The sequence below is a fragment of the Primulina eburnea genome, chromosome 16 (assembly GCF_022965805.1).
Source record: "Primulina eburnea isolate SZY01 chromosome 16, ASM2296580v1, whole genome shotgun sequence".
NCBI classification, from domain to species: domain Eukaryota; kingdom Viridiplantae; phylum Streptophyta; class Magnoliopsida; order Lamiales; family Gesneriaceae; genus Primulina; species Primulina eburnea.
The window spans coordinates 11,351,928-11,376,990 of record NC_133116.1 but is presented as its reverse complement, the minus strand read 5'-3'; the positions used below and the strand labels follow the sequence as shown (position 1 = coordinate 11,376,990).

General features: G+C 34.0%; 1 protein-coding gene, 2 long non-coding RNA genes and 1 pseudogene across 6 annotated transcripts; 2 read left to right on the top strand and 2 right to left on the bottom strand.

Annotated features, from left to right (window-relative positions):
* Positions 1-654: 654 nt before the first annotated feature.
* On the top strand, positions 655-4,113 carry LOC140816900 (uncharacterized). Of its 4 annotated transcripts, none has more exons than XR_012114681.1 (6): positions 655-801; positions 1,435-1,498; positions 1,695-2,331; positions 3,104-3,198; positions 3,534-3,719; positions 3,823-4,113. It is a non-coding gene; the product is annotated as an uncharacterized lncRNA (long non-coding RNA). The 4 variants fall into 4 exon arrangements; XR_012114683.1 differs by having other exon boundaries at positions 662-801; positions 2,218-2,331; XR_012114680.1 differs by lacking the exon at positions 655-801 and having other exon boundaries at positions 808-1,498.
* Positions 4,114-5,668: 1,555 nt separating this feature from the next.
* LOC140816401 (NADPH-dependent diflavin oxidoreductase 1-like) lies at positions 5,669-14,139 on the top strand (annotated as a pseudogene).
* Positions 11,335-11,703, bottom strand: LOC140816403 (uncharacterized). Its single transcript, XR_012114591.1, has 2 exons — positions 11,532-11,703; positions 11,335-11,403 (listed from the first exon to the last, which is right to left on the bottom strand). It is a non-coding gene; the product is annotated as an uncharacterized lncRNA (long non-coding RNA).
* Positions 14,140-16,096: 1,957 nt separating the features above from the next.
* LOC140816025 (uncharacterized) lies at positions 16,097-16,555 on the bottom strand. Its single transcript, XM_073175091.1, has one exon. The coding sequence runs from the start codon at positions 16,553-16,555 to the stop codon at positions 16,097-16,099; it is 459 nt and encodes a 152-aa protein (XP_073031192.1).
* Between the last annotated feature and the right edge of the window lie 8,508 nt (positions 16,556-25,063).

The window sequence follows — 25,063 nt, the reverse complement described above, 5'->3', positions numbered from 1 at the left end:
GAACACCGTAGAGGAGAGTAATTTCTTACTGAATAACCACTACAAAAAAACCGACGCTTAAAATAGCGACGGTTTACGGTAGATCCGTTTTTTTGTAGTGGTTTTTGGAAAAAACCGCCGTTTAAAATAGCGACGGTATGATTAATAGCGACGGTATCAAATTAATCTTATTTTGTAAATAAGTTTTAATTAAACACTTGGGACAAATTATTACCAACAATTCATGAGATGTAATTCAATTTTTTAATGTTTTTTGAAAATTAAGGTATCGAACAAAGAGATGACAGAAATCGATAATGACACATGTATTAAATTTAAACAAATAAATTAATACGTAAAAATTAAAATCATGTATTAAATTTTCAGTCAAATAAATCATTTAAAACCTGATGTTGCGCAAAGATATGGCTTTGTTGGAAAATCGAACCGGGTAACAAATCTACAAAATAAATACGAAATAGTTAGTACAAAATAAAAAACTGAAATTTAGAAATTTATAGAGTTTTGAAAATCGCTTAAGAAAATATCTTTTACTATTTATTAAAGTTAAGCATGTTAGAATAACTGAATAGTGTCTTGGTCTGTTTTTTAAATTACCTAATTTACCCTCAATTAACACCTCTCCAAGATTTCATGTTCCAACCAAATCAGCAACCAAATCAGATTATCTTCAGAGATCTTCAGAGACTAAAACCACCCATTTCTCCAATTTTCAGATCTAGGTTAAATCTCCTCTCCCAAACTTCTATCACACTTTCTCTTTCCAAACTTCTGTCAAGAGAATGCAATTCTTCAGTCACGGTGAGAACATTATTTTTACGTTTCTCCAATTTTCATATCTTGGCTTTGACGTGCACACATATTTAAATTTCCTGGCGCATGATTTCACATCACAGAATATGTATGTACATAGTTCTGCATTAATTGATGTACACGACTAAGAAGAGAAAGAATTTACCATTATTCAATGGTTGATGTTGAACAATGAGTAACGAAAGTTTCTTAACCCATGGATATTATTTCTTACTGTGAAATGGATCTCATGATCCTTTATGCTTTACAGGTATTATTATGATATAAGTAACTTCATTCCTTTTTATAATTCTGTGTTTGGTTATGATCTTGACTGACAAAATTCTTTTTACAGAATTAATTCTTTTCAAATTTGACAAAGAGTACATATTGTTTTTTGTTTCAGTTTGTTGAATGATGTTTGTGTCGTTTTCCCTAAGGTTTGGACATAACTCAATTTGCACACCAACCGTTTGACATAATATGTGAACATGATGCTCTATAGTTTTAAGTCATTTCTAATTTAGACTTTGGCAGTGATCAAAGTTGAAAAATGATTTCACAGTGATGTTTGTGTCGTTGTTTACGTGTTTGAAAACCATAATTTACTAACCAGCTGAGATAACGTTTATGACTATGAAGGAATGGGGTGCAGTATCACTTGGCTACATATAGAGGGTTTTGGAGGGAGACAATAATGGGAAAGGTAAGATTTGGTGAACACAAAGGTGGCTCTTGAAATTATGAACCAGTAGCATTTTGTGAAAGGGAAATTCTTTTTGGATATTAAAAAGATTTGATGGTGACATGAATAATTATGTTCGATGTACGAATGCGATATTTGCAAAAATAATCGTTGTTATGCACTGCTCTCTAATTTTCAGTGCTCCATATGGGTGCAGCCTTTTCGAAGCCACACTTAATGACAATGCTCTCTAACATCTCCTAGAGCACTACGATACAATTTACTTTGAATTATTTGGTTTGCTTACGAATTTAATTTATTTGTAAAATAAAAAACATCTCAAAATGTAGTTTGAAATATTTTATGCGGTGATAATGGACTTTTAGAGTAGGTGTTTACATTACATATTTCTTTATCCTGTAATTTCTTCAAGAAATAAAATTTCAAACTACAATTTTCATATATTTTTCGTCATATTTAGTGTATAAAAATTATTCTATTTTTTTCTTTGGCTGTGTTGAACTCTTCAAGATAACTGGTTGTGTTGCTCGAGGAATAGTAATTGTTATTTGAGGGTCTTCATGAGGTTTAATCAAGCAGAACTATTACCATATATTGATAATTGCTAGAATAATGGGGTTTTCTTGGATTTGTATGTAGTTTTTTTTTTTTTTTTGGCATTTTAGTGAAACCATAAGTTTAGTTTGATTGTTTAGCGCTTTGTCGGTGTTTAAAAGCAGGAGAAATGATGAAATGAAGTTTATGCCGGTGGTGAATATTGGTGGAAAGGAAACAATCCAGATTAAGATCTTACACGGAAGCTAAGATCTGTAATTTTATTCTCAATTAAAAAGGTAAACATATGGATTTCTTGGGGTTTTCACATTTTTATTTATAGACTTGGAAAAGTTTTCTATATTTTCTTGCTAGAAACACAACAACCAATAGAATATATTTGCTTTATGTTCTATGTTTTTTATTTTTAGTTTGGTGTTTATTATTGTTTCCAATCATTTAATTCAAAAAATTAACGTTTCGATTGTTTTGCCTAATTTGATATCTTTTAATTTGGTCTTATCAAAACTTCTTACTGACCATTTCTCATGAATATGTGGTCAAAGCATTTAAAGGAGAATAATAGTTCAAGTTCTCATTCACTATCATTCTCCAGTGACTCAGTAGGCAAAAATGCTGAAGGTATTGTGTGTACAAAGTAGTCATCAATGTTCATAAACCACCGATTAATTCTTATTTATAGCTGATTGATTATGGATATGCTTACATTTTAGATTTTCTTGCATGAAAATGAAATGCAATTTTATTTCTTAACATTTCAATTAATTAAACAAGAGTAAAAACAAAACTACGCAAATTTTGGATCATTATTCATGATTCTGCCTTGAATATATATTTTACATCTTTTTTTAAAAAAAATTAGACATTAATCTCCTGCTTCTCAAACTGTTTCTTTACTACTACTTCTTCACAACTTGCAATAAATTTATCATATTTTATGTCATGATTTTCAAAATTCTTTAAATATTTTAGCCAGCGGGTTTTAAATTTAGTATTTTAGGTGATGCTTTAGCTCAAATTTGATGGAATGAGAATACATTTTTCTTGCAGATATCTGAACATTGAAAAATGGAACCCACGAGTTGGGGAGAGAACGTACACCAAACAAAAATAGCGTCACAAATCAATAACAAAGGTCTACACAGGTATGCAATTTTTTAAATTCCAATTTTCAAGTAAACATTTTTAATACTGTATTGTGGAAATTTACAAAAATTATAGAAAATTATTTATATTTTAAAATCAAATACATTCATGATCAATCAACATAATACAATATCATTAATGTATATAATTTTTTATATCTTTCATATTTAGACCAAATTATGATATATAAGTAAAAGAAATAGCCTCAAATAGTTGACGACAATGACATGTACGTACATGCAAAAATAATCATTTAAATTTTCCTTAAATGTGTTCCACTATTATTTTCCTATTTTAATAAGCACATTAACTATTGGTCTGTACTTCTATGCAGGACATGACAAATTCTAACTCCAGATGTACATAATTGAAAGGGGACAAATGCTAATGCATAACGAACGTGAAAGAATACATTCTATGACCCAACAACGACGACTAACTTACCTTGCTCGACGTCGATCGAATTACCAAATTAGAAGAATGGATTCGACTTCCTCAATTTCTACTTCAAACCAGTATTGTATAATACGTAGTTCATAAAATATTTAAATGGTCTATGAGTGATATTTTTTTCATATGAAAAATGCACGATACGCTTACAATATGCATATATTGTTCAACAGGTCAACAAATAAATTGGATATTGGCCCCGCGTACCAGACAACGATCAATGAATGAGGATGCAAGAAGCATGGAATTGGCTCGCCTTCGTGCAAATTATCGAAGGAGAGAAGATAAAGAGAGATCATCAATTCTATATGATTCTAATATTGATAATAGTAATTTTGTTGACCAACTACAATGATTCAACAATCAACTCATAACATCGGTGAAAATTGTAAGTATCTTTTACAATATTATGACTTTTATCGATAATGTATTGTTAAACAATACGTTATTGGCAACACAATCATTTATTTAATTTGATGTATTGTACAAAACATCGTAAATAGTTATCATTCTCAAGTACTATTACAACTAACAAGTTAAAAAAAGCTCCAAGTCTATTGTTCATGACAATGCGACAAATTCGTTTGTTTGTTTTGATATTGCATGTGATAATGTATTTATTACGAACTTCACGGTCTTACGATCTAATCTCTCACATATTGTCAACATAGTCACTAAATCATTATCTTAAGGCTTCTTAAAAATTGTTTTATTATAATCTTTACAGACAAATTTATATTTTAGTTGGTAGAATAAACTAAAATGTTTCAAGATCTAGCAGAGTTCCGATCTCAAAATTATTTGTCGAAAATATCAAACTCAATAACCTAAAAATTTAGGGAACTTCCAATATTTTGGGTTTTTTGGCAAATACAAGGAGTTTGTCAATTTTTACTTTACTTTCCATGTATTTTATGTCATGTCAATTTTTTATAGCACACTTTAATAGATTGTTTTTTTTTTGTATATTTATGTTGTACTTGGTATGATTCAATAAAATGAATATTTTATTATTACCCTAGATCATAGAGGGTTTAACTTATGCAGAAAATGTTTAAAGATAAATATAGCTTTAATTGTTTTTTTTTCAAATTATTAGTTGAATTTAGGAGACAAATTTGAGGTTTTTATATTCAATAAATTTTAGTTCGATGATATTTTTTGAAAAATCATTTGAATATTTTTTTACTTATTTTACGTTGAAGTTTAACATTATTTCACATGAGATGATATTGCGGCTTCAAAATAATATTATTTTTATGATCAAAACCTATATCATGTGAGATAACAAATTTAGTTTGGCAAATTTATTTAAGCTTTGGAATTCTTAGTTCAATATATTCATGACACACGCAACGCGTGTGCCTCGGTGGCTAGTGTTCAAGAACCTCGGTCTATATAGAATCATAGTGACGGTTTAAGTTAAACCCGTCGCTAGTAGCGACGGATCTACGGTAAACCGTCGTCGATACGCATCGGCGACGGTTTAGTCATTAAATTTCGTAGCGACGCATTAATAAAACCGTCGCTTTACAACATACCGTCGCTTTTGTAGCGACGGTTTTCTTAATAAAACCGTCGCTTTACAACATACCGTCGCTTTTGTAGCGACGGTTTTCTTAAGAAATGCATCGGCGACGGTTTTCTTAAGCGACGGTTTACAACATACCGTCGCTTTCTTAGCGACGCATTAATAAAACTGTCGCCATTATCGCCACGGTTTAGTAAAAATCGTCGCCTTACTAGCCACGGTTTATTAAACCGTCGTAACATATTGCGACAAAATTTAATAAACCGTCTCTATTCAAACGGCGACCATTAAATATAAACCGTCTCAATATTGCGACGGTTTTGTGTAACCGTTGCCGATTTGAATCGGCGACCGTAATGACTAAACCGTCGCCGATGCATATCGGCGACGGTTTAACCTATATCCGTCGCTACTGGCGACGGTTTTATTTTAAACCGTCGCTATGATTCTATATATACCGAGGTTCTTGAACATATTTTCTTAAGCGATTTTCAAAACTCTATAAATTTCTAAATTTCAGTTTTTTATTTTGTACTAACTATTTCGTATTTATTTTGTAGATTTGTTACTCGGTTCGATTTTCCAACAAAGCCATATCTTTGCGCAACATCAGGTTTTAAATGATTTATTTGACTGAAAATTTAATACATGATTTTAATTTTTACGTATTAATTTATTTGTTTAAATTTAATACATGTGTCATTATCGATTTCTGTCATCTCTTTGTTCGATACCTTAATTTTCAAAAAACATTAAAAAATTGAATTACATCTCATGAATTGTTGGTAATAATTTGTCCCAAGTGTTTAATTAAAACTTATTTACAAAATAAGATTAATTTGATACCGTCGCTACTAATCATACCGTCGTTATTTTAAACGGCGGTTTTTTCCAAAAACCACTACTAAAAAACGGATCTACCGTAAACCGTCGCTATTTTAAGCGTCGGTTTTTTTGTAGTGGTTATTCAGTAAGAAATTACTCTCCTCTGCGGTGTTCTTTCTCTATTCCTACTTTTTCTTTTTTGAGCCCTCAAACTGCTCCAATTATCTCTCAGTCGAGGTATTATCCGCGCTTTTGGGCTTTTTAATCTGTTTTTTTTTCTTTTGCAAAAAATTCACTCGGTTTTGTGAACTGCTCATGGGTTTTGTTAATTTCGTAAAAAGATTGAATCTTTCGCTCGTATTCCTTTTTCTCGTGGGTCGGGATATAGTATAAAATTGTTGGGTTGATTTTGCGAAGTCGAGATCGGGATAAGCTTCGTCATTTGTTCAATTTTAGAGATGAAAATTTTCTTTGCGTGTGTGTCTGCTGGCTTTTGCTTTCTTTCTTATTTGGCGTGAATTGATTGTTATTTGTTGTATGTACTTAACTTTTATTTTATCCTATTGATTATGCTGCTTATGGAAGTGTTACGATCTTTCTGATTGAAATATTTTTCACCTATGGAATCTCTTTTGGTTTCGAACTAAAGGATTTTGAGAATGGTGGAAATCTAGGATTTTTGGGATTTTGTATGTAAGTTACGGGATCGGTTGGTTCGGTGGCAGTCACCTGCTGTTGTTGAAATACCAATGGATTAAGGTCTAGTTTTGTACTTGGACCTTGCTATTTCACTTTATTTAACTTTCTTAAGCACTTGAAGCCTGATTTACTTCTATCGGCTCAGTTGGTCCATAACTTTACTTTTTTGCATAAACTGATTTTTGCTCCTGTAAACCTTTTTTTCTTTTATTGTTTCTGGACTGTTCAATTACAGTGGCTACTTTATTGAATTGCTTGTGGATGGGAGATGTGTTCAATGCATGTTGCCTCAACAATTATGCAACACGACTATGCAGTTACTCCTTCAAAAAGTGTATTATTGTGTATCTGAATTGGTTCTGCTTCTTTTTTTTTCTTTTAAAAAAAAGAATATATTAAAAAGCTTTTGTTTGGTAAAACTCTTTGTTGAGCAGGCTGAATGTCTTTGTATCCAAGGTCACTTGATTTAGGTATTAAATATGGATTTGGATGTTATAGATTCTTGCAATTGGGTTTCATTTCCTGGGTGGGAATTTTCTTCGGGAAATGCTAGTGCCCTTCAATTTTGATGCATTTCTTGAATAGCCTTATACACATCGAGTGCATGTATGTCAAAATATCAGGACTTACAGGAATGGAGTCTTCCAAAGAAACCGGTTGTCAAGTTCCCGAAGGCCCAATTCTTTGCATTAACAAATGTGGTTTCATCGGAAGTGCAGCTACCATGAATATGTGCTCCAAGTGTCATAAAGACATGGTATTTCAACAGCAGCAGGTGAGTCTTGTTACCTCGTCCATTGAGAACATAGTCAATCAGTTTGATACAATACATGAACATAGTCAAAGACTCTTATTCCACATCGCGAATAAAAAGTTAATACAATACATGAACTTCTTATTTGATGGATTCAAAACCATCATAAACTGCAATGCTTCTCTAACTAAACAACCAAAGCCTATAGCCACAAAAAAACCTAGATAATCAGAATAAAAAGTCATTATTCAACAAGGAACAAGTTTACAACGACTTTTGAAAGGGGAATTCCAACAAATACATAGCAATCCAAAATTAAATTGCAAAATGCCCATTTACCAAAAATGAAAGTGCCCAAAAAGAATCAGAAGCAGGATTTAGCTAAAACTCCGTTGCCACATAAAGTTCGATTCTTTACACTGAATTACAGCAAACTGTGAGCCAACTCAAAAAGCGGGAGCAAACTGTGCCTAGAAATATCGCAAGCAGGTTTGAGATGGTTCTTGGCTGAATAAATATATCAGTTTTATAATTATGTTTTCAAAAGAATTATTTTATGTTATTTTTTAACAGTTCTAAATAATTTCATTATTCATCAATCTACATTAATATGGCACTAGCCACCGAGGCACACGCGTTGCGTGTGTCATTAATATATGAGAATAATATATTAAATCTTCCTGATTTTACAATACCATGAGAGTAAAAACATTTGTACTTGATCCATAAAAAGCCAGAGATTCCAAAGCTTAAATAAATATGTCAAACTCAATTTGTTAGCTCACATGATATATGTGTTGATCTTAAAAAATAATATTCTTTTGAAGCAGTAATATCATATCATTAGAAATAATGATAAACTTCAATGTAAAAGAAGTAAAATTTAATAGCACCATTTTGAATTGGTTACCAAATCTGGTTGTTAGAATAAGGTTATGGGAAACTTTTTTGATTCTTAAGTTAATATGGGCAGCACAATTGGGTGCCTAAGAATTGACATTTAGAAATGATAAAAAGTTCTTCAGTCAGAAAGTATTGATATGTTGAATGTCTTGTCTTATTATTTACTTTTCTTTATGGTTGTATTCAGCAGTTTTGCTGTACCTCACTGACCTTTATCTGCGATTTACTCAATGATGTACGTGTTGAATTTCTTGCTTTGTTTTTATTTGGATCATTAATGATTACGAGAAGCAGGTATTTTGGCTAGTTATTTTAGTAATGTTACAACGATCAGCTCCTGTGCCTAAAAGATCTGATGATGCAAAAACAGATTGGCACAATGGACGGGAAATTAAATACGCATCTGCTGATATTGTATGCTTCAGAAACAGGAAATGCCATAGATGCTGCTGAGCAGGTTGGTCGTGAGGCAGAGCGCCGCGGTTGCCCTTCTGTCTCTGTCCTCTCTATGGATGAGTTTCATCCGGTATACTTCTACTCGTTATTTCAGAACATACCAACTTTCAGTTTTTTTAAATGTTTTGTAGGCTGATTATATTGGTTACTTGGCCAGAGTGACTTACCAAAAAAAGAGAGAGTGATTTTTGTGGTGTCAACCACAGGACAAGGAGATGCCCCTGATTCTATTAAGGTTTTATTTATGTTTAATGATAATAAATTCTTTGTTTTTGTGCTTAGCTTTAATCCGTCATAATCAAGATTATTTGGCAGGGGTTTTGGAGGTTTTTGCTGCAAAAAAATTTGTCACGTGGGTGGCTTAATGGAGTTTGTTATGCCGTTTTTGGATTGGGTGATTCAAGTTACCAAAAATATAATGTAAAGTTTTTATTTTTACTTTATTAAATCATCTTATGACCTTATTTCTAGATCAACACCTTATTACAATTCATGAACTTATTTCTAAAGGAAGGTATTCCTTCTTCCGCACTGTAAACATGCATTTTTTTGTTGAACATTCTAAATATAATGATGAAAAAAAAAGTGATCTTCTTGATATAATTGGCCTGATCTTATTTTTTTCAATTGCCATAAATAGAGGAAATTTTTGGTTCTCATGTTTTCAGATTACCAGGGTGTATTGTTATTGGATAGGTATCATATGTTTGGTTGTAAATTCTCATAATGGAATGTTCCGTCATAATTGTTTTAACAGATTGCATCTTCAAAAAGTTTTTTCCATAATCTTTCCTTGCTTATTAATTCCATGACATAAATGGATTTTCTGGTCGTAGTTTGTAGCGAAGAAGCTCGATAAACGACTGTTAGATCTTGGTGCATTGGCAATTATTGAAAGAGGTCTGGGAGATGATCAGCATCCTTCAGGGTACAATATTTATTCACATGATTTTAGATGATTAACCATTAGCTCTTATGAAATTTACAATATGGAATTTACGGTCTTTCCCCGTTTAATTCAATAAAACATGAGAAATGAAAGCACTTCATGTTGTTTGGATTCCAGTGAGATGAAAATTCAACGTCCAAATGGTGTTAGCGTGTAATCAATTTACAGGGAAACGTGTCAGTTTGCAATAGGACATTTTCGCTGCATTATAAACATTTTATGGATATCAGAGCAATTATGGAGTGTGCATCTAACATTAGGAATTCCACTCCTCCTACCTAATTATTTTCCTCTTATATATGAAGTCAAGTTTAGTGTGCTCGAATAACCTTCTAGTTTTGTGTAGTCCATATATGTGTAGAACACGAAATTTTAGTCTTGATGGTGTATTTTAATGGCTGTGTCATTTGGTACTAATTTTCACTTGCCAAAATGCTTGTAGTATGATGCTAATTGTTCATCTGGCTATTCCTGTGACAATGGCTCTCAGATGATTTGTGCACTTTATGTTGTTTCCTGCATATTTTAAGATATTCAACTTTTTAATTTTCATTTATTCAAATTAATGTGAATATTTTAAATTATTCATTCTCATAAAAGGTTTATGATTGGCATTTCGTTCATAGGTATGAAGGGGCTTTGGATCCCTGGATGTCCTCCTTGTGGAATATATTATATCAAATGAATCCCAAATTACTTCCAAATGGTCCAGTTTTTGTCAATCCAGATGCAGCTTTAATTGATCGACCTAGAGCACAAATTATATATCATGACATCAATGAAGGGGTACCACCAGTTTCAAATGCCACAGGTTACTTGTTTCTTAGATATTTGGTGAACATGAAAGTCCAACAAGTCTTCCATATTTCATTGTTTCATTATTCCTCGATATTATAATGCATTGATGATATCCGAAGTTTTTATTTTATTAAAAATATGTCTATGTTTCTGCCACTATAAGATCGTATTGAAGTGAAAACTCTGTACAGGTTTGAAGTATCTTGAGATGCAGGTTGAGAGGACCCGTTCAATGACTCCTGCAGTACCTTCTGGGAAGAACAGGCCTGAGTGCTTCCTGAAAATGGTATTATCATCATATTTTGTCTTTAGCACTAAAATAGTTGTCGTGATATTCTGTTTACCTGTTCAGTTGTGCTTTCTTCATCTACAAGTGTTTTGAGTCTTTCAAAACTATTCCGTCAAATTTCAGCAGTATAGCATATCTTTCTTCCTAGGGATAAATCCTTGACTTGAGAATATTTGAAAGTGTGTTTTTCTGACAGAAATAGAAAAGGTTTCCGATCCACAGGAAGCCTGTTTTGACTATAATTTACCCACAACCTACTGACAAGAACACTGATTGTAAATTTGTAATGATGTATATATAGATACCAAAGTTTTTATGAGGCCACACGTGCTTCCAAAAGCAACTTCTTTTGGTTCATGAATTTGATTGGTTACAATATAATGACAAAGCACTTGATCAAACAACTCTTGTCTGTTTGTTCTTGCTGACAACATTCAAATGCTTTTTGTTGTTGGTTGGTTGAGGGGCTGATGGAAGTGTGTTTTAGCTACAGGTTGATCTGGAAACCTTTGACTTGCATTTTGTTTCATGTGCACTGAGTTTTTCCCAGCTAGTTAATTTTCTTAAGAAATGCTTGGGTACTAGAGGGATGAGTTGATTTGTTTTTTTCAGTTCATCTGTCTATTTGAAACTCATGTGCAAGGTATGTAAGTATCCATAGGTTACACATGCTCCTACTGGTAAACATGAGTATTGAGTTGTTTGAAAATATGATAGATATGAACAGTTATCATATATATCGAATTTGCACCTTAGTGATCAAGTTTGTTTGTAATTATAGACCAAGAATCTTCGATTAAGTAGAGAGGGCAGTGGGAAGGATGTGCGCCACTTTGAGTTCGATGTTGTTTCATCTGTAAGTCATGCTAAACATTCTCAAATAGGCAGTTGTCCGTTTTCTTTTATGGTTAAAACCATACATATGTTCTTTTCTATTAATGTGTTGTGTTCATGTCTGCAGTCAATAGAATATGAAGTGGGCGATGTTCTTGAGATTCTTCCAGGTCAAAGTTCTGCCGCAGTAGATGCTTTCATACAGCGTTGTAATTTGAACCCTGAGTCTTACATAACTGTATGTAGTTCTCCATTTGAATTTCTTTATCGGTGCTTTTTCTTGAAGATTTTTTCAGTGTTTTCCGTGTGCCAATATCACAAATGTAATACTATCCCCTCTTGATCGTTCCTTTAATACTTTTTTCTATGTCTTGTTTAATCATCAGTTGTCCATACATGTTACACGGACCACTGGACTCTTGCATTGGTTACCATGATAAATTGCTGCTTGGTGCTTTATCTAAGTGGATTTGGTTTGTTTAACTAGTTCTCCAATTTTATTTTCATTACAATACTTGTCTTTAGATTCAGCCGCGAGATAAAGGGAATAAAGCTGGGATAAATACCTCCCTGTTCCCTGTGAAACTAAAAACTTTTGTTGAGCTGAATATGGATGTGGCCTCAGCTTCTCCTAGACGTTACTTCTTTGAGGTAAGCTTGTACCAATTGATTTGTATCTTTTGCTTTGTCAATTTATTCTGAATTGAAGATATGATTGATTGGTGTATCCTGTGTCGCAATATCTTAATCTTGCACATCTGCTTTATTATCTAGACAATTGTTTCTGATGTTCTCCATAACACATTCAATTGTTGTTTCTAATCTATGGGCTTCTTTAGGTCATGAGTTTTTTTGCCAGTGCTGAACATGAGAAGGAAAGGCTTCAATATTTTGCCTCGCCAGAAGGAAGAGATGATCTATACCAATACAACCAGAAGGAGCGAAGGACTGTTTTAGAGGTGACAAGATATTGTTAATTTTCTACAAGTATTATTTTGCATTCGTTTGTCCTTTAGATTTTCTTATTTCTTATGTAAACCTTTTTCAACGTCTTTTTACGTGTAAAATGTACTATGCGATCAACCCTGGAAAATGCAAGACGTTTGTCTGATATTCTCCTTTGATGTTTCATCTTGTCCCGGGAAAATGGTAGTGTCCTTGGTTTGCAACTTTTATTTCTGACCTGTTATATTTCGGAAAATATACCACTAAACCATTTGCATCAAGGAAATAATTTTGTTTTGTACGCATAAACTGTGATTTCTTTCTATTGATGAACAAAGGAAAAATAAGAGCATCGTCTTTAAATATTGCTTCATATCAGAGATATAATAGGTAATCTTTTTTAGGTTTTCAGATAACGTGCTCTTTGATAGGTTCAAGTGCTTCATATTTATGTTAGAAGGACGAGGAGAATTTATGAACTCTTTTCTACTCTACATTCTTACTCATTTTTCACCGGAGCTGTAATGTAATGTAGGTATTGGAGGATTTCCCTTCTGTGCAAATGCCCTTCGAATGGTTGGTACAGTTGGTTCCTCCATTAAAAACAAGGGCCTTCTCCATCTCTTCTTGTCATTCAGCTCATCCAAATCAAGTGCACTTAACGGTAAGTGTGGTCACGTGGAAGACCCCATACAAGAGGAAGCGTTCAGGTCTTTGCTCGTCTTGGCTAGCCAGTCTTGATCCTCAGCAGAGTGAGTCCATTATCATATTCTGACTTCTATCTATTATACCAAGAAAATCTTAGTCTCCTGTTATATACTTTCACAAATTGTATTTAATCTTCATCAGATGTACTAGTAGCAGTGTGGTTTAAGAAAGGTTTGCTTCCTCCTCCACCGCCATCCCTTCCTCTTATCCTCATTGGTCCTGGAACGGGATGTGCACCTTTTCGTGGATTTGTGGAAGTAAGAGCACTTCAAAATGAATCTGACCCAACAGCTCCGATGATTTTTTTCTTCGGATGCAGAAACAGAGACAATGACTTTCTCTATCAAGATTTTTGGATGAAACATTCACAGAACGGAGGGGGTACTATCCGAAGACAAGGGTGGAGGATTCTATGCTGCGTTTTCAAGGGACCAGCCACGGAAAGTGTATGTGCAACACAAAATTAAGGAGCAAAGCACTAAGATATGGGGTTTGCTTAGTCAAGGTGCTTCTGTGTACATTGCTGGATCGTCAAATAAGATGCCTTCAGATGTATTATCAGCCTTTGAAGATATAGTTTCTGCTGAAAGTGGGGTTTCGAAAGAGGTTGCTTCGAGATGGATTCAAGCACTGGAGAAGGCCGGCAAGTATTATGTCGAAGCCTGGTCTTGAAAATAGTTGATTTTCTCTTCTTATTTTTTTTAATAGAGTTGATTCTCTCATTTAAATACAAGAAAATGGTTGGAAAAGAGATTAGGAACATTATTGGTATGAGAAATTGATTCTTGCGATATTCTAACTTTGATATTTTTGAATTACATTTATATATGCATTATTATTTTTCGGTATTTGAAATGTTGAAGGAAAAAGATGTAAATATAATATATTCGTGATCAATTTATCACAATCAAAGATATGAAACATCGTGTGTGTGTGTGTATCTATACTATTATATTAAGTATGAGGATCTAATAATAAACGCTCTATGAGGACACCAACTTTATTTCCTGTTTTACCTTTTTTAATTTTTTATATTTACTATTTTATTATAGTTGAACCTCTAATAATAACCGTCTCTATGAGGACATCAACTTTCTTTCCTGTTTTACCCTTTCTCATTTTTTATATTATATTTTTTCTTAACAAATAATATTATATTCACCGTCATAAAGAAACTGCTCACGTGAAAAATAATATTATTTCTTCTCCAAACTAGCCACCGTGAAAAATAAACTCTCTTCTTTATGTTGTGACGTCATTATGTTGTAATATCATGAATATTTAATATATTAGCCACATGTATTCAGGACACACGCAACGTGTGTGCCACGGTTACTAGTGTATATATGATGTTTGGAAGGAAAATACAGTTGTCTTAAAATGTAGTACGCTGAAACAAATTTGGGAAACAATAATTATCTATCTATAAATTATGAAGGAAAAAAATAAACTGTATTTTTGTAAAAGTTAAAAAATGAAAATTATCTATACTATTATATTAAGTATGAGACCCTAATAATAACTGCTCTGTGAAGACACCAACTTTCTTTCCTGTTTTATCCTTTTTAATTTTTTATATTTACTATTTACTATTTTATTATAGTTGAGCCCCTAATAATAACCGTTCTATGAGAACACCAACTTTCTTTCTTATTTTACCCTTTTCATTTTTTATATTATATTTTTTCTTAACAAATAATATTATATTCACCGTCATAAGGAAACTGCTCACGTGAAAAATAATGTTATTTCTTCTCCAAACTAACCACCGTGAAAAATAAACTCTCTTCTTTATGTTGTGACGTCATTATGTTTTAATATCATAAATATTTAATATATTAGCCACGGTTACTAGTTATTTATTAAGAGTACGAGCGCAGTCCCCGAAGCCATTTTCTTCTCCCTCGAATAATTCTGCCAGCGGAGGACAAGATGTTCACACCGGTGTGCTCTCAAGTCTCAACCCACAACGAGAATCCACTTAGACCTTTTTCTCAAATCAAAACTCCCCAGAGATTCAATATTTTTTACCTTGAAGACTCCACCTTTTTCTTATCATCAACCCCAACCCAGCAAAATCAAACTCGAACCCTTCAAAATCCGTGTTTCATCTCCCTCTACCACTCATGAATCATTGATCTTGGATAATAATAATCATGATCTTGACAATAATAAAAGTAAAGAAGAAAGTGGGAGTTGTGGTGATGCCTATGGAGGGACCGAGGCTGGTTTTGAAATTCGTTTGGATGGAAAAGAACATAGGGATAGCTTTAGATCAAGTGATTGCGGGAGGTCATGGGACTGTTCCTTTGAGCCCATATTATTTTTGGCCGAGGAAAGATGCTTGGGAAGAGCTTAAAATTTTTCTGGAGAGTAAGCCTTGGATTTCCCAGAAACAGATGGTTGTTCTGCTCAATCAAGCTACTGATATCATTAATTTGTGGCAGCAGAGTGGAGGGAACTTATCTTAGTAAGATTTTCTGAGTTATTGTTCCCCTTTTTGGTATGATCCAGGCAGACCCTCTTAACTGGACGAAGAGACTTTTAAATTTTCATGTGTCTTATAGAAATTTTTTGGGTTTGCCTCTTGAATCAACTTCCAAATTTTTTGGGTTTACCTCCTTTGTGTTATTAATTATTATCAGTGCGATGTTCGGACTAGTTTCGTGTCAGTTTGAGAGAATTCGAATCACTTTTTTTTGTGGGGAAATCAGATATTATACATTAATTAAATCAACAGTAGCTAAATCCATCAATCACGATGGGTAAAAATCTTCCATCCAACATGAACGAGAAGGATGAGATAAAGCAAAACGCGCTAAACAGTGCACTAACTTGTTTGCATTTCTACTAACATGATCTAACTTTTTAAATCTACCAGAAGTTAAAATATCCAATATGTTCAAGACTAACAGTCCTTGATGGTTGCGAGCCTCAGACTTCGACGTCACCTCTTTAACAGCATTACAGGAGTTCGAGAAAACCCAAACATCAGAAAAGTTACCTCTCACAGCAAGCATCAAACCAAAATGAATAGCCGAGAGTTCTGCCTCCAACACTGATCCTGGTTTTCGTATGTCAATGGCTGAGGCAGCAAAAATAATTCGAAAATGATTTTGAATCACAGCACCCACACTATATTTACCAACAGTATCATTAAACCCAGCATCGACATCAAGTCGCCACTGCCCCAACGGAGGAGGCACCCACCTCATATCCCTGCTACTCTGCACCTCCCCTGAAGCTAAATTTCAAGCACATCTACCTGTTCTAAATTGCTCAAGATACGACATAACACACTCAACTTTAATATATTTGTTGGGATTATGGCTATTATGTTTTAAAATACAAATCTCTTTCCAAATTTCCCAAGCCAGCATTGCAAACAATTCAAATTCAGCAGGTGAAACTTGATCCATTAGGCACAACTCACATGATATAAACGACAACACACCACATTTCTTTAGATATGGCCAAAAAAGCGTACCTTTCTAGATATGCCTTACAAGGGGGCAAAAGATTAGACAATGGCTTGTTGAAGCATTCGAAGAGCTACAATAAAAAAAACATCTATATGTATGTAAATGTCTTCTAAACAAGTTCAGTTAAGCGGGAATTAATTCATTGCTCGCACACCAAAAAAATATTCGAACTTTATGTGGGATGTTTAGCTGCCAAATCTTTTTCCACCGCTTTTCCAACGAGAATGCGATAGAGATTCATGTGGATCGAAGCATCCAATTTGAGCCAGGTAGCCTGATTTAACTGTGTACTTGCCTTTCTTTCCCCACTTCCAGAATCTATCATCTTCAGTGTGCTGATTTCTCAGAGGTATATCAAGAATACATTCTGCTTCGAACGAAGGAAATTTGGAGCGTACCTCAACTTCATTCCACGTTCTGTCACATGAAATAAGTTCTTGAACCTTACTCAACCACTTGAGCCTGTCATCGAGCTTTTCCCAGAAAAGAGATTAGGAATCCAACGATCAATAAGTGCATTGATGTGGGATCCATTCCCCACTCTCCACATTAATCCTTTTTGAATAAGATCTCGACTCCAAAGGATCGATCGCCATATGTAGGATGGATTCGATCCTAAAATAGCATCCATAATGTCACAATCTTTAAAATATCGAGATTTGAGCGTTTGTGCCATAAGCGAGGAAGGATCCGTAATAATTTTCCATACCTGTTTAGCAAGAAAAGCACGATTAAATTCAGAGAGATTACGAAACCCCATACCTCCATATTGTTTCGGTCTACATAATTTCCTCCAGCTAGCCCAATGCATTCCCTCTCCATCGGTTGTTTTATTCCACCAAAATTTAGCGCACAACTGCTCCAGTTCATGGCATAATGAAATAGGTAGCTTAAAGCAGGACATTGCATAAGAGGGTATGGCTTGCAAGATTGATTTAATCAGAGTTTCTTTTCCTACAGCAAAGAAAAACCGTGATGCCCAGCCATTGATCTTCTTGATAAGTCTTTCACGAAGATTAGAGAATTGAATGCGCTTACTACGAAGAGAGAACGTAGGAAGGCCCAAATAAATTTCATGGCCTTGAACCACAGGTATAGAGAAGGTAGTCTGGATTGCATTTATAGTATCCAAAGAAACACTCGGACTGAAGGTGAGGGCCAATTTATCATAATTTACTGTTTGTCCATAAGCTATTTCATAAACTCTCAAACATCTTCGAAGCTGTATGCACTCTGTTTCCTTAGCACGAAAGAAGTTTAAGCTATCATCTGCAAACAGTAAGTGAGAGATTTCTTGACAATTATGGGCAATTTTAACTCCTTGAAACAGTTTATTTCGCACCGCAAGAGATAATATGGCCGAAAGTCCTTGAGCACATAAAACAAATAGATATGGAGATAAAGGATCACCTTGACGAATAACACGCTTTGGGATCAGCTTACCATAAGTATTGTGATTAACACGGATGAATAAGAGACAATAGATATACATTTTAAGATCAGCCTTACAAAACTCGCAGCGAAGCCTAACTTCAGCATGATGGCTTCCAAGTATCTCCATTCTACGCGGTCATATGTTTTGCTCATGTCTAACTTCAAAGCTCCAAATCCCTTCTTGGCTTTCCTTTTATTGCGAATACAATGCATACATTCAAATCCAATAATAAAATTATCATGGTAACCAATGCAAGAGTCCAGTGGTCCGTGTAACATGTATGGACAACTGATGATTAAACAAGACATAGAAAAAAGTATTAAAGGAACGATCAAGAGGGGATAGTATTACATTTGTGATATTGGCACACGGAAAACACTGAAAAAATCTTCAAGAAAAAGCACCGATAAAGAAATTCAAATGGAGAACTACATACAGTTATGTAAGACTCAGGGTTCAAATTACAACGCTGTATAAAAGCATCTACTGCGGCAGAACTTTGACCTGGAAGAATCTCAAGAACATCGCCCACTTCATATTCTATTGACTGCAGACATGAACACAACACATTAATAGAAAAGAACATATGTATGGTTTTAACCATAAAAGAAAACGGACAACTGCCTATTTGAGAATGTTTAGCATGACTTACAGATGAAACAACATCGAACTCAAAGTGGCGCACATCCTTCCCACTGCCCTCTCTACTTAATCGAAGATTCTTGGTCTATAATTACAAACAAACTTGATCACTAAGGTGCAAATTCAATATATATGATAACTGTTCATATCTATCATATTTTCAAACAACTCAATACTCATGTTTACCAGTAGGAGCATGTGTAACCTATGGATACTTACATACCTTGCACATGAGTTTCAAATAGACAGATGAACTGAAAAAAACAAATCAACTCATCCCTCTAGTACCCAAGCATTTCTTAAGAAAATTAACTAGCTGGGAAAAACTCAGTGCACATGAAACAAAATGCAAGTCAAAGGTTTCCAGATCAACCTGTAGCTAAAACACACTTCCATCAGCCCCTCAACCAACCAACAACAAAAAGCATTTGAATGTTGTCAGCAAGAACAAACAGACAAGAGTTGTTTGATCAAGTGCTTTGTCATTATATTGTAACCAATCAAATTCATGAACCAAAAGAAGTTGCTTTTGGAAGCACGTGTGGCCTCATAAAAACTTTGGTATGATCATGTCAAAAGCTTGCCAAAATGGCCTTCACTTCCTTCCTCTCATGCATATGACTCCAGCCCACATTAACGTCCCGGCTGGTCGCTCTTATCTGGATAACATGAAAATAACTGAAATGAGTATAAAACTCAGCAAATGGAACTCTTATATAACAATATCATAATCTGTAAAACATCACTTTGAAATCATAAATACCATCCTCTTGAAACATAACATTTCATAACATTTCGTATCAATAAAACTGTAGTGATGGTATTTCTCTTTACTATGGTGGATTGATATCAATAGTATCTATGACTGTGGGTGCAAATATCCCATCGATATAAATCGATAACTGTGAGGGATATAAGCCTATAGGCGATGATCATCTAATTGCATGCAATTATCTGACTATGTATCTATCAATCCAGAAAACATTTGAACTCTCTCTATGGCATTTAAACAATCACTTTGAAACTCTATCTTTTCTTTTGTATTCCCTTTTTCTATGATTTGAGACATAACAATGCCTCCAATATATATATCAAATGAATCAATACATAACCAATAAGCACTTGAAGGGAATAACACATTAAAGCCTTTGAAACACAATACATATATCATCATGTGAGCAAAAGAATGAGATTCCACTTACAACCAATAGCAACTTCCAAACTATACACTTGATACACCCCCTACAACAATAATCCATAAATAACACCATTATCAACTCAATATCCAAGAATCCATAACATATAATCCATAAAACCAACTCTAACATTAAACCCAAATCATCACTTCTCCAAAACCAAGCATAAACAACAATAAAAGTTTACCTTAGCTTCCTAGAGCAACCAAGAACCTTGATCTTAACTCGAATCACCAACCAAATCCAAGAATCAAAGGTTGGAAATGAAAGAAAATGGGAAAACCCTAGCTTCCTTGGGAGAAAAATCGAGCATGGAGGAAAGAAGAAGGAGGAAAATGATCCAACCACTCCAAAAGTACACTTAAAATCTCGACCATGCCTCTACTGTACATGACCGCGGGTGCGCTCCAACAACCACCGCGGGTGCGCTGATACGGCAGAACCCTCAAACTGTACCCTGAAACAAACGACCGCGGGTGCGGTCCTGCAATCACCGTGGGTGCGGTGCTACACCGCGGGTGCGGTCCAACTCTACCGCGGGTGCGGTGCAAAGGCAGAACTACCAAAATCCATAACACATGACCGCGGGTGCGGTCCTTGCACGAGTGCGGGTGTGGTCTGGTCACAGCGAAGACAAATCCCAAGCTACTAAAATCAAACCGCAACAACACAACAACAATACTATAACCAACCATATCAACCAAACCAACAAACAATAATACCAACTATACTATAACCCAAAGCACAACTATAAACATCTAACCAAATAATCCATAATAATAAAGACTTAAACCGTACCGTTCACCGGGCTAGGCTATTACAGCGGAAGAAGGAATACCTTCCTTTAGAAATAAGTTCATGAATTGTAATAAGGTGTTGATCTAGAAATAAGGTCATAAGATGATTTAATAAAGTAAAAATAAAAACTTTACATTATATTTTTGGTAACTTGAATCACCCAATCCAAAAACGGCATAACAAACTCCAGTAAGCCACCCATGTGACAAATTTTTTTGCAGCAAAAACCTCCAAAACCCCTGCCAAATAATCTTGATTATGACGGATTAAAGCTAAGCACAAAAACAAAGAATTTATTATCATTAAACATAAATAAAACCTTAATAGAATCAGGGGCATCTCCTTGTCCTCTGGTTGACACCACAAAAATCACTTTCTCTTTTTTTGGGAAGTCACTCTGGCCAAGTAACCAATATAGTCAGCCTACAAAACATTTAAAAAAACTGAAAGTTGGTATGTTCTGAAATAACGAGTAGAAGTATACCGGATGAAACTCATCCACAGAGAGGACAGAGACAGAAGGGCAACCGCGGCGCTCTGCCTTACGACCAACCTGCTCAGCAGCATCTATGGCATTTCCTGTTTCTGAAGCATACAATATTAGCAGATGCGTATTTAATTTCCCGTCCATTGTGCCAATCTGTTTTTGCATCATCAGATCTTTTAGGCACAGGAGCTGATCGTTGTAACATTACTAAAATAACTAGCCAAAATACCTGCTTCTAGTAACCATTAATGATCCAAATAAAAACAAAGTAAGAAATTCAACACGTACATCATTGAGTAAATCGCAGATAAAGGTCAGTGAGGTACAGCAAAACTGCTGAATACAACCATAAAGAAAAGTAAATAATAAGACAAGACATTCAACATATCAATACTTTCTGACTGAAGAACTCTTTTCCATTTCTAAATGTCAATTCTTAGGCACCCAATTGTGCTGCTCATATTAACCTAAGAATCAAAAAAGTTTCCCATAACCTTATTCTAACAACCAGATTTGGTAACCAATTCAAAATGGTGCTATTAAATTTTACTTCTTTTACATTGAAGTTTATCATTATTTCTAATGATATGATATTATTGCTTCAAAAGAATATTATTTTTTAAGATCAACACATATATCATGTGAGGTAACAAATTGAGTTTGACATATTTATTTAAGCTTTGGAATCTCTGGCTTTTCATGGATCAAGTACAAATGTTTTTACTCTCATGGTATTGTAAAATCAGGAAGATTTAATATATTATTCTCATATATTAATGACACACGCAACGTGTGTGCCTCGGTGGCTAGTGCCATATTAATGTAGATTGATGAATAATGAAATTATTTAGAACTGTTAAAAAATAACATAAAATAATTCTTTTGAAAACATAATTATAAAACTGATATATTTATTCAGCCAAGAACCATCTCAAAACTGCTTGCGATATTTCTAGTCAAAAAAATGTCTTAAAAATATAAGAACTCTGCTAGATCTTGAAAGTTTGAGTTTAAAATCTACCACCCAAAATGTAAATTTATCTCTAAAGATTATAATAAAACAATGTATAAGAAGTCCTAATATAATGATTTAGTGAATCTGTTGAGAATATGTGAGAGATTAGATCATAAGATCTTGAAGCTCGTAATAAATATATTATCTCACCTGCAAGATCAAAACGAACAGATGAATTTGATATGACCACTAATATAAAGTAACATAATAAATCATAGAACATAAACTATTTGATTGTTAAAAACAAACCAGATGAAGATGAGGGCGAGTATATCTAATCCATTGAATTGAGTATGCGATTTATACAAATGCTTTGTTTGCAACCATTGTCCTTCAGCTTTTGAGAAAAAAATACAAAGGCAATTATGAATAAAACAATGTATATAATGAATGTTTGAGTTGGTATAGTAGGTGAATAGGCCACTAATGTTGAAGGCTGGTTTTTGGCTTCCCCTTTTAATCTTCACGAGACAACTAAGATGTTAATATTCGACCATCCTACTATGTCCTCGTCAGAACTCAAATATAACATTATTATTCACAAAGAGTAGATACCAAACCTTGTGGCCTTAGGAACAAAACTCGGGCTTCAGATTGAACAACTTGAAGGCTATACTACCTCGAGCGTGAAATTTGAACGGGGGATCTAGCAACCATGGGCATATAGATCTCTCTCAGCACCACTGTTTCTGTTTGAAATGAATTATCACTGATCTTAGATCAGTTAGCCAAAGTTACTGGATTTTTTTTATACACATTAATATTGACATCTCTATCATTCATATAGGGTTCTTAAATTTTTTGAAATTCGTTAAAGTTCAACAAAATTCATCACCATCCTCGATAAACAAAAAGTACATAAGCTTTTGTTTCTAAATTTTTTTTAAAAAAATATTAATTGTTGTAATCATTTAGGTCTGAATTCGATAAAATTTTAAAAAAATTCATCACCATACTCAGTAAACAAAATGTACACAAATCATCAAGAGACCACCTTTAGTTGTCCAATAGACATAAAAACACATTTTGAATAATTTATTAATGGGAAGGCCACTCATTGCATAGATTCAATAAAATACATGATATCAAAATAAGACTATCCCTAGCGCAAAATAAAGACAGTCAACACTCCTCCAAAAGTTACAAATGTGAAAGAAAAGCATACTAAATTCGTCTTTGTTTTCACTAAATTTAAATCCTCTATGTAAGAGTACCGAGAAAAAATGTTCAAGCCTTATTTGCAGAGAAAGCATACCAGTATAATCGATCATCTTCTTCAAATACTCCCAGAAGATTTGAAAGATTTGAATAAAAGTATTTATTATTATTTATTAAATATTTCATAAATAATGAATATGGAGATAAGCCACTATGTGTTTTTCAGGTATAAATTGATTTTCGAGTCATATGACCTATACAGGTGAGGCTTCACCTATGCTGCTCTTTTTACCATCTATTTTCCTGATTTATTCTGAACAAAAAAGACTTAAATCATCTTTTCTTCCTCCTATTTCTGAACATGATTATAATGTCATATATCAAATGTGCAGGGAGAGGAGCTGAGAAAGATGATTGGTTCTCCTGCTTACACTGAATGTAGTTAAATGTATTCTCGAGATTCAATATTCAAGTTTTTAGTTTCTTTTATTCGTACCTTCACTCTTTCAACATGCTGCACTCATTTACCCCATTATGTTTTCCCAACAGAATGTCACAAAGTCTGGATTAAATGGGTAGCATTTAACCACCACTAGCATGACTCCCGAACCTAACCCATGATCTCAGTTTGGACGTGACAGTCCAAACCTCTGGAAAATTTAATAGACTGGAATGAAGAACAAACCTTCTCTTGCAGCTTTCAGCTCATCTGCCTAAATGAAAGAAAGGAAAAAGATGAGAAAATGGAACCAAAACATTTAGCATGATAGCACCATCCTTCAAGTGTATAAGCACAGTTTCATCATTTCCTGTTATTTTCTAAATAAATGAAAAGAGTGATTCAAGTGTCTGCTGATTTTGGAAGCCACCAATCTAACATATTGTTTTAATTCCTCCCTAATAAAGGGATCAATATTTGAACTGTCAAAAGGCAACAAAAAGTTGGCGGTCTATTCAGAACAGAGAACCGTAAAACTTACAATGGAATATGTGCACCATGCATGAGGTGTTTAAATAGCTCAGCAGTTCTAAGGCTCTTAATTTTTTGGTATTTCAATTTTTACATGTACAGAGTTTTTTGCAACGACAAAAACTAAGAAATTTTTCAATGTTCTGATAAATATATATATTTTTAGTTAAGAAAATATATTTTCCCAACATGCTAGTTTCTAGTTTCTTTTATTCGTACCTTCATTCTTTGAACATGCTGCAATCATTTACCTCGTTATCTTCTGCTATCAAAGTCGTGCTCCAGCCACCCAAGCAAAAGAAAAAGAAGAGTAAGGCTCAAAAGGCATGTTCTATATTGTGATCAGCATTATGCACAATAAGGACAATAACCCACCATTGTTTATCCTCCATCAACTTCATTTTCTTTTCCCTCCTCAAAGTAGGAACCGTTGTCTGCCTTCGCTTGCTCCAAGTTCTAGCAATTCGTCTAGATGACTTAAACCCGAATAGTTGAGTCATATGTAGTCAATTGCCCATTGTGTTTTGATTTGTTTTATCT

Excerpts from the sequence above, each read along its gene's own strand:
- LOC140816025 (XM_073175091.1), bottom strand. The coding sequence starts at position 16,555 with ATGAGGTGGGTGCCTCCTCCGTTGGGGCAGTGGCGACTTGATGTCGAT.